At 34.0% G+C, this 9,899-nt stretch overlaps 1 protein-coding gene and 1 long non-coding RNA gene across 3 annotated transcripts; both read right to left on the bottom strand.

Moving 5' to 3' along the window:
• Positions 1-639: 639 nt before the first annotated feature.
• LOC127125687 (uncharacterized) lies at positions 640-1,641 on the bottom strand. Its single transcript, XR_007804779.1, has 4 exons — positions 1,452-1,641; positions 1,057-1,328; positions 865-943; positions 640-776 (listed from the first exon to the last, which is right to left on the bottom strand). It is a non-coding gene; the product is annotated as an uncharacterized LOC127125687 (long non-coding RNA).
• A 49-nt stretch (positions 1,642-1,690) lies between these two features.
• Positions 1,691-5,696, bottom strand: LOC127125686 (zinc finger BED domain-containing protein RICESLEEPER 1-like). 2 transcript variants are annotated; one of them, XM_051054483.1, is made up of 8 exons: positions 4,656-5,696; positions 4,455-4,563; positions 4,309-4,371; positions 3,992-4,223; positions 3,794-3,919; positions 3,403-3,528; positions 3,163-3,252; positions 1,691-1,787 (listed from the first exon to the last, which is right to left on the bottom strand). In XM_051054483.1, the coding sequence occupies exons 1-2, from the start codon at positions 5,620-5,622 to the stop codon at positions 4,460-4,462; spliced, it is 1,071 nt and encodes a 356-aa protein (XP_050910440.1). In that variant the 5' UTR covers positions 5,623-5,696; the 3' UTR covers positions 1,691-1,787; positions 3,163-3,252; positions 3,403-3,528; positions 3,794-3,919; positions 3,992-4,223; positions 4,309-4,371; positions 4,455-4,459. The 2 variants fall into 2 exon arrangements, with proteins under 2 accessions (XP_050910440.1, XP_050910441.1); XM_051054484.1 differs by having other exon boundaries at positions 1,697-1,917.
• Between the last annotated feature and the right edge of the window lie 4,203 nt (positions 5,697-9,899).

Genomic DNA, 9,899 nt, shown 5'->3' with positions numbered 1-9,899 from the left:
ATATATATATATATATATATATATATATATATATATCATTTGCAAAATAAAATTGAATTATTGAGATTTCACATCAAGGAATGGTATTTATTTCATTCAAAATAAACTGGTATGTTGGTTCTCATCTCTATCTTTAAACCCATTTCCATTCTCATTGCTGGCATGAAATAGTTCAAAAATGATATTTTATCGTGTAAGAAGAATTATTGTCAGGGCATCATCATGGTTATAAATTGCACCCTGTATCCGTTATGCGTAGGGGTGGACGGCGGTCGGTTATGGGTGGGTTCGGGCCCGAAATAGCTAACCCGAGCTAATCCACGGTTGAAAAAGTTAAATCCAGTTTCACCCAAAACTAAGTTCGGTTTTATCGGTTGATGGATTATCGGTTTATACGGCTCATTCGGTTGGGTTGAATCGGTTTGGACCAATAAATTCTAACCTGAATTTTATCATTCCTATAACACTAATCACATGAATACTTATTAAACTTCATTCTATATAATTAAAAGAATTAATAAACCATAAACTATTTTCATTATATTACATTTTCATCATCATCTAAGTGATAAAGTATTAGCATTATATTACAATTACATTATCATTCAAGTAATAACCTGATATACAAGTTCATTATAAGCCAAAATATTCTCAACATATTTAAGAAAAGTTAGTAGTCCAAATCATCCATATCTGCCACCCTTTGAGGAGGTTTGTTTTTATCACTCATATTTTCTACAATAGATGCCTCGGTTGTCGTCAGTAACAACGATACACTGCAATAGAGCAAAAACTAGTTTAACATATAGTAATGTGTGAAATATAAGCAGAGAAAAAATTGCATTGTAAGATATATGATTTTACCTGGCAGCATCTACCAAAGCTGTTCTAACAACTTTAACAGGATCTATAATCCCAGCCTTCACCATATCAACATAAGTTCCTGTTTTAGCAGAATAAGCACCATAGTTAAACAACCTTCTTTTTACTACAGAATCATTTTTAATGTTAAGGTATCATAAACAATACAGCATCACAACCTTCACTGTTACTAACCTTTAGCAGCATCGAAACCCAAATTAAGATTATCTTGTTCCAACAATTTGCTGTAAATTAAAGAACCATCAAAACCAGCATTTGCAGCTATTGTAAACAGCAATACCGCCGGTTTTTAAGAATGAATGACAAACTTTGAAAACAGCAACACCGCCGGAGAGTTTTGATAGCCAAAGATGAACTTGATCGTTGTGTCTTAGAAGCTTTCACAAGTTCTGATTTTGCTTGGGCAGTGGCTTCATGGGAATGCTCAATGTTGGATCCAATATCATCTGCAAAATGGAAATTCTCAACATCAACTACTATAAACCAGTCTAGACATATAAAACGACTTGATAGAGGATGCATAAATAACAAAAGTAAATGAAGGGTGGGGGTTGGGGGGAACTAGTTACCAATCATTGCTCCTTGCTCATGAACAAGCACGGCAAGATCTTTGAAGATCTCATTTACTTCCCCAATCTGCTGCTGGACTTCTTGAATACCTTGTTCTCTTTCCTCGATGATAGCCTCATTGAAGGAAATCTCATTATCTAAGGATATTACCTCCTGTCTGCAGCATGAACAATTTAAGAGCTAAGCAACAAAAAAGATGCAAATGGCTAAATTTGAAAAAGTAGCCTTAGGATATTACCTCCTGTCTTAGAAGTTTTTAATCCTTCTCCTTTACTTTACCCGCCCGGTCCTATTTTTTAACGGACTTTGACGGAATGGACATGTTTGTTTGCCACCTACAATTGAGTGATGACACTCAGATCACGGAGTCACGGTTTAACCGGTTGAACTGTCTACTTCTTAGTGCTTTCTCACTCAAATTTAATATTGAATTTGGTCAATAGACTTAGACTTTGCAGCTTACAGCTATAAAATAAAAAGTTCCCATGGTGTCACAAGATCCCTCACCAACTGCAAATGATGATACAGAAAAAGAACACATCCAAACAAGCTAACAAAGAAAAAAGACATTGAATTTATGAAATGAAATTAAAGGAGCTATGCATGTTAGTTGTAGGTATACTAAAAGTATGTTTGTATTAGTAGTGGAATAACACATGGGCCCTATTCTATAGTTTTAATATTTTATGAAGGAATAGAACATAATTTAGATATATATGAAAATACACAATGAAATTGATGTCATCATTTTCCATTCTATTCCATCAGTTTTAAAATTATTCAAACAATAGAATACTATATTATTTCACTATATTCTATTAAAAACATATATCCTAGGAGAAGGAAATGTTACAACAATATGTCACTGAGAAAAAGTGCATTTTGCAGTATTCAAGATATTCTGTTAATGGGTTAGTATCAGTTGGCAGTTAGTTGGTAATTCTGTTATGACAATTACCAGTATGATAGAGTTAGTTACACTAATTATAGTTTTAACTTCTACTCTATAAATTAATATCAGTATTATACACTGTTTCATTCAATCAATTGCTTATTCATAATAAGTTTTTCTTTTTTCAATTTTTCTCTCGAACCGTCTCGATCAATGGCCAAGAAATTATGCAGCATTAGTAATAAATTATAACGACCCGCGCCACATTTCATGCCACAGTTATATTTGTTCTCTCTCAGATACAAATTCAAGAAACACTTCCACTCTTGATAATGGCCCGAATATATTTACTGAATCACTTGATGTTTTACTGAATCACTCTTGAATCACTTGATGTTTTTTGCACTTAAAAATTAGTTGACAGAATAACAAGATCAAATTGCCGAGTTGACAGAAAAATATGATGTTTAAGACTGACAAATGCAATAACTTCCAAGACACAACACATCCAATAAAGTTTGCAACTATTCACCGAAATGATCATTGTGAATAATGAATGGATCTTAAACCACTTGATTTCATATAGGCAAGAAAGTAAGAGAAGGCCTTGATCTATTAGCCCAATTCCTTAAGCCAAAATTGAGCTCAGAAGAAGATACCCATCAAATGCATTAAATAATAAAAGATGAAACCAATAGGCACAACAGTTTTTCAGATGACTGCATACTTCAGCATAACATGAAATCATCACACAAGCATTAAACACAACATTAAAGCATCTGCAAGAATCACAAGCAAACTTAGAGCAATGTACATACCGTTGACATCAAATGCCACAACTTGTCATCATGGACTCCCTCCGACACCACCAGCAGAATATGACATGTGGATGCTAGAAAAACAGCAAGCTAGAAAGATTCTTTTTAGCATCCCAAATTGATCGAACACATCGGTCGGGAATAAGTTAAAAATAGGACAATTGTGATCATGATAGGAAGTTTATACCCAGAATTATATTTTTATTGAAAAGTATTCTCTGTTTGGGAGTCACTGTTTACCTGAATAGCCATAACCTCATGAGCCAATTGAGCTGACAAAGATTCTCCTTCTCCACTCATCACCGAAATTGTTGAAGACCCATCAGGTTCCATCATCTCAACTAAAACAGAAGCACTGAATACAGGCTACAAATACAAGGAATCAAATGAATATACAAATAAGAAAATGAAGAAAACATTTTGAGCAATGAAGTTATCATGGTTAAAACCTGTGTATCAAGAAACCACAACTGTAACAGTAAATAAGACTATTACTGTAATAGTAAATAAAAAACTCGATCATAAGATTCATTTAAAGAAACTCATGGTTTTTAAAAATAGATCATAAAATACCAATAAACTGATTTGTTTGCGCATGCAATCGAAATAGATAATAGAACTTCAAACTCACATTAACATCAACATGATGATCAATTTCACTAGCTTGTTTAAGTTTATCCGACGTATCCTTCACCAATTGTCCAATGTGGAGTCTGGTCTTGTGTCTGTAAGTTATGCCGCGCTCTTCTGTGATAACCTGTTTTCAAATTCATTGTGATCATTTTCAGCATAATATGCAGTAATCCACAATTCCATAAACAGTACAAACCTTCCATGCTTTTGCAGCAAAGATCGACGAACCGACTGCGTAGGATGAGCAGTTAAAACCAGATCCACAGTCTGATTCTTCAAAGCATCAAAAACCTCTTCAGGACTATTGGTTGATATATTATCACAAAAAAAATAACTGTTGAGGATATTAGCTGATAGATAAGCTGATTATCCATAATAATCAGTAGCCCAAAATAAGGTCATTTTCACAAATGACTCCAAAAAACAAACTGAAACGAAACACAAAAATATATTAATACATGTAAAAAACATAGATATAAGTAAATCAAATGAAAAAAATACAAAAACCACAACCATCATCAAAATAATCAGTAGCCCAAAATAAGGTCATTTTCACAAATGACTCCAAAAAACAAACTGAAACGAAACACAAAAATATATTAATAAATGTAAAAACATAGATATAAGTAAATCAAATGAAAAAACACAAAAACCACAACCATCATCAAGTATGTGATTGAGATGAACCAGCAACTGGTTCATTTCTGTTTCCAACAGCATTAGATCCATCACCAGATGTTGATCCACTAGTAGAGGGACCACCAAATTCTGCATAAAATTAAACAGAAACCAAATAATTAAATCAAAACCAAAGCCAATACATTAATACACTAAATACTCATACTCAAATACTTACATACCTGAAACAATAGTGGCAGACAACTCAAATTCTTCATTTATATTCAAGTCCTTGAATTGACTAAGTGTAGGTTTCAACCAGTCCTGTGCACAAATCAAAGCCTCTGCCATTTCAGGGGTTAGTGAACTTCTATATGTGTCTAGAATTCTGCCCCCGGTACTAAACGTGCTTTCAGAAGCGACAGTGGATACTGGACTAGCTAAAACATCCTTCACCATTTTTGATAAAATAGGGTATCTACAAGAGTTTTGTTTCCACCACATAAGGATGTCAAAGTTAAAATCATCGGCACAATTATCATCTAGATACCTCTCAAGATCATTTTTTTTATCTATTGAATCTTTTTGTTTAAGGTGCTCTTTAAAAGCTTCAACCCTTGCAAAATGAGATGGAACTTCAACATTAGGAACACCATCACCAAATGAACCACCCTCATTAGGACTAGTAGAGGGTCCATGTTGCTTTTCATGTATACCCTTGTACCAATTGAATAGTTTAAACAACTCCTTTTTTATCACATTAATCATATTAGTAAAAGGCACCGACTCACCATTATACATATCATTAAAACACCACTCTACATATCCTAACTTGTATCTAGGGTCAAGAATCACGCCAAAATAAATAAACTTGTTGATGTTTTCAATTTCCCCCCAATATTTGTCATACTTCTTCTTCATTTCATATCCCATTGAGGCTAAAATTGTGTTCAAGTTCATGGATGATCTTTTAAGCTCACAATGTATTGAAGCTAGTTGGTGGAATGACTTATGAAGGGATACTTGTTTTGACGAAGAAAATTCCATAGTAGCATCATAGAAAATTTTGAAAAAACTTACTAGACACCTAACATTCTCCCAATCATTAAGAGTAGGGGGCCCAACTAATCCAAAAAATTCCAAATAGCTAAAATCTTCACCTTCCATTTTCTCAAATGCTGCTTGATACTTTTCAGCAGCATCTAGCATCAAATAACATGAGTTCCACCTTGTCGGAACATCTAGACAGAGAAGTTTCTTGCAATTAATTCTAGCAAACTCAATACATTCTTTGAACTTTGTAGATCTTTGGGGTGATGACCTAACTAATCTAACAGCATTTCTAATGGCAGAAATGGATAAATCATTCTGTTTTAAACCATCACGAACCACCAGATTTAAAATGTGTGCACAACAACGAAGATGAAAGAAAGATCCATCACTCATTAAACCACCCATATTATCAATCCTCTTCTTCAAATAAGCAACAGCTACATCATTAGATGTTGCGTTGTCCACAGTGATTGTGGACACATTCCTTATTCCCCATTCCCTTAAAATCTCTTCAACTTTTCTACCAATTGTCTCACCCTTATGATTAAGAACTAAACAAAAACTTAGAATCCTATTTTCATACTTCCAATCATTGTTAATGAAGTGTGCAGTTAGGGTCATATAACTAAGATTCTGAATGGATGTCCAACAATCAGTGGTTAAGGCTACCCTATTGCAATCAGATTTGAAATAACCTTTCAATCTTGCTTTTTCATCAACAAAAAGTTGAAAACAATCCCTCGCCACAGTTCTCCTTGATGGAATAGTTAATTGGGGTTGTAATTGTTTGCATAACAACTTAAAGCCTTCCCCTTCAACTACCCTAAAAGCATGTTCATCTAGGATCACAAAGAGAGCAATAGCCTTCCTACAAGCTGCCAAATTAAATCGTTGGCTTGCGGCAACCAAGCCACCACCCTCTCCACCGGCAAAGGAGAGGGCAGTTTGAGTAGGATCATTTTGTGGCATCTTGGTACATACTTTTGTATGAGCAAGCATGTTAGATGTCCCATGGGTTTTTGGATCACACAAATATTTCTTATGACAGTGTTTGCAAGCAGCTACTGCTTCAATTTCATTAGGCAATTTAATAAAATGGTCCCAAGCAGGAGAGGATTTCCTAGGACCATTAGCATTTTGTTTTCTCTTCTTTCCAAGTGGAGGAAGTCCAACAACATGAATTTCATTGGCAGCAACATCAGTTGCACCAACACCAGATGTTAATGAAGAAGGTTGGTTTTGAGTAACATTCTCCATTACTGAAAATTAATGAAGATTATAATCAACACACAACCAACATCATCAACTTGTTAAGTGTTTATAGGCTTAGTTTCAAAGTTTGTTAATCTTATTTTTATGTAGTCATATGTCTTAATCTTAAAGGACCTATTACCTTAAACTTTTAATAAGGCATACAAAACAAATGGAGTTACTGTTATTATGCAAAATATTCAACATGATATATCGACATAGGCATACAAAACATACATAAAATAAACTAAACTTACTGTTATTATGCAAATTTCCAGCTCCTTGTATTTCTCCAGCTCCTTGCATTTCTACCGCCTCTTCCATATCTCGATAAAAATTAAACAAATGGAGTTATTAAATACAGTATATAAAAGATTAAAGCTCTTAAAAATAGAAACAATGATCTAACCTTCCATTAACTCAAAGAACTCTTGAAATTACAAAACCTGAAAATACAAAATCTGAAATCAAGAACAAAGAAAGACTTAGCGTTTAGAAAGCAAATACAAACACAAAAGAACGTGATTAAGAGGGATAAGGATACAAATGATTCTCTGCTCAGTGATGATGAAGGAGGAAAGGACAGTGATGACGGCGGAGGAGAGACATAGATAGCGATTTTGTTTTACTTTTGGAGATGAAGCAAGGTGACGACGCTAAAGCTTTAGGGTTCAGAGGGGTGGACGGAGCTTTAGGGTTCGGAGAGGTGGACGGCGCAAGCTTTAGGGTTCAGAGGGGTGGATGGCGCAAGCTTCAGAGGGGTGGACGGCGCAAGCTTTGGGGTTCAGGGTGGACGGTGCAAGCTTCAGAGGGGTGGACGACGCAAGCTTCAGAGTTCAGGGTGGACGGTGGACGGCGCAAGCTTTAGGGTTCAGGGTAGAGTAGACGGCGCAAGTTCTGATTTTGCAATCTGATTTTGTTGGGTCAAGGTGCCAAAATTCTCCTTGATAGTAATAGTAATGTAATGGAATCGGTCGGGCTCGGATTTTGTTGGGCCAAAAAATCAAAACCGAACCCGACCACACATACCCCTCTGAACCCGTTTGCAACACCCGTCCAACCCGTCAAACCGAATTAACCCGACCCGAAACAGCATCCTACAACCGGTTCGGTTGGTTATTCTCGGGTGGGTTTTTCTTGTCCACCCCTAGTTATGCGTTATCTTATGGATGTGATAGTCTCATAACTGCATTGGACCTTAATTAAAATCTAAATATTTTAAAATAATGTGTTTGACTATATTAAAAATCATATTAGACAATTTCACCAATATTTTGATCAAATCTGAACATTTTAAAACTCTATAAAATAATTCATTAATTATCATTAGATATTTTTTAATATCATACTTCTCTATTAAAATTTACGCCGTAATGCGTATCGCAACAATCACGCAATTTCAACATTCTCAACCACAACTGGGATAGTAATTTAAAATCATAGACACAATTAATAGCATCCAAATTCAATTGCTGAAAATTTAATAAAAGAACAAAACATTAAAAATATAACAAGTGAATCATGGAGTACAAGTGGTAGCTAACCTATCCCATGTTGGAGCTGTGCTCAGAACAAATTCAAGATTCTTATTATTAGATCCTTGCATATTTCTTCAACACATTTCCAACTTTTTCACAACTATATTCCATCTAGAAACTACACAATACTAACTTGTTTGTTTCTTGCGAAGAACTATTTAAAAAAATGCATGAAATATATGGATATGAAGAATGACTATTAGAAGACAATATAAGAACTTAAAATTGGAAAATTTTGAAGTATTCTCCAAAATATCAAATTGTGTATTGACAAATCATGAATTAAAAGAGAGTATCTTCTTCTACTGAAATTGAAAATATTTACAGGAGATTCAAAAACATACCACAATTTAGGATTTGGAAGTATAATTTAACAAGTTATAAATCCTTTAGGTAGAACAACCCCATATATCGAATTAGCATATATTAAATAATTATTTCAATTGTAAAAATAAAAAATGACTATTAACGCTTATTTTCAAAAAACAACATCTGTATTATATTTTAGTACATTATCTTTTTGTGTGGAGATGAATCAATTATCTTTGCGCCATATGTTGTGACCTTTATGCCATCTTTTGAAGCAATTAAAAAACTACAAGTTATGTAAAGAATAAGTGCTTTTCTATCCAACCACGCCATATGATATTATATTCTCTTTTAAGCATCATTGTTCAAGCTAGTGATTCCAATTAAATTGGCACCAAAAAGCACAATCAAGAAATACACATGAATAAACATATGTTCTTTTCATTTTAATCGGCACAACAACTGTATTGTTCTTTATATTGGGCCTTATCTTGCATCTTTTATTGGGCTATCTCATTAGTTCATCTTTTTATGTTGTTCATTGTTTATATGTTGTTGATCTCAATATTGTATTTAGTTAAATATTTTGTTAGGAATCAGAACAATCAAAATACTAAGAGGTCAATTAAAGAGAGATTATTCTATTGCCGAAGGATTTACAAAAGAGAAGTTATCTAGTTGGCACGTGGAAAACCCTATATAGAAAGGTGACTCTCCATGCTAACAAATTTGAATATTATCTAAGATACCCCTAAGTACCAATCACCCCCTGTTAAAGCAAAATGTTAAAACTAAAATGATTATCTAATTCTTCTTTACTCAAAATTTCAACACAACAAAGGAACCTATTATTTCTTAATTCGCTTCCTCACTTTTCGAGTATACACCCTTCGAGTCTTTGGTTGTCCTTTGGCCCAACATCACTTACCACATGCCTAACAAAGCTGCCTCCTTGAGATGGAACCTTGTCATCAAGGTTAATGTCTAGAAATTATGGATCTATGTGTTTGTATATACAATTTCTAGAACAATCAAATGTTCACAATGGTTTTGACGATGACATTAGTATGACGTGAAGTCTACATGATTTGTTTTTTAGTACTGAATCACTGATGAATCAAACAATAAATCTTGAAGCTTCAAATATTGTGAAAGAGAGGAAGTGTGAAAGTTTTCATGGTTTGTTTATGAGTGATCAAAGTATTGTAGAGATATTAAAGTAAAAATGTTTTTTTGCACAATCACTTAAAATGTTTTTTGTGGAATTATGTATTGCATGGTACTCAAAGAAGCGGTCAAATGAGTTCTTGCTAATGTGCTTTTGATGATGATAAC

Source organism: Lathyrus oleraceus, chromosome 3 (genome assembly GCF_024323335.1).
Source record: "Lathyrus oleraceus cultivar Zhongwan6 chromosome 3, CAAS_Psat_ZW6_1.0, whole genome shotgun sequence".
Classification (NCBI taxonomy): domain Eukaryota; kingdom Viridiplantae; phylum Streptophyta; class Magnoliopsida; order Fabales; family Fabaceae; genus Lathyrus; species Lathyrus oleraceus.
Note: the sequence above shows the minus strand (reverse complement) of the source record. Positions and strands in the feature narration are given on the sequence as shown.

What these genes read in the sequence shown, in the direction of transcription:
- LOC127125686 (XM_051054483.1), bottom strand. Translation starts at nt 5,622, where the DNA reads ATGCTAGATGCTGCTGAAAAGTATCAAGCAGCATTTGAGAAAATGGAA. An exon ending in GTCTGCCACTATTGTTTCAG is followed by an intron (nt 4,564 to 4,655) that starts GTATGTAAGTAT and finishes AATTTTATGCAG; the next exon opens with AATTTGGTGGTCCCTCTACT.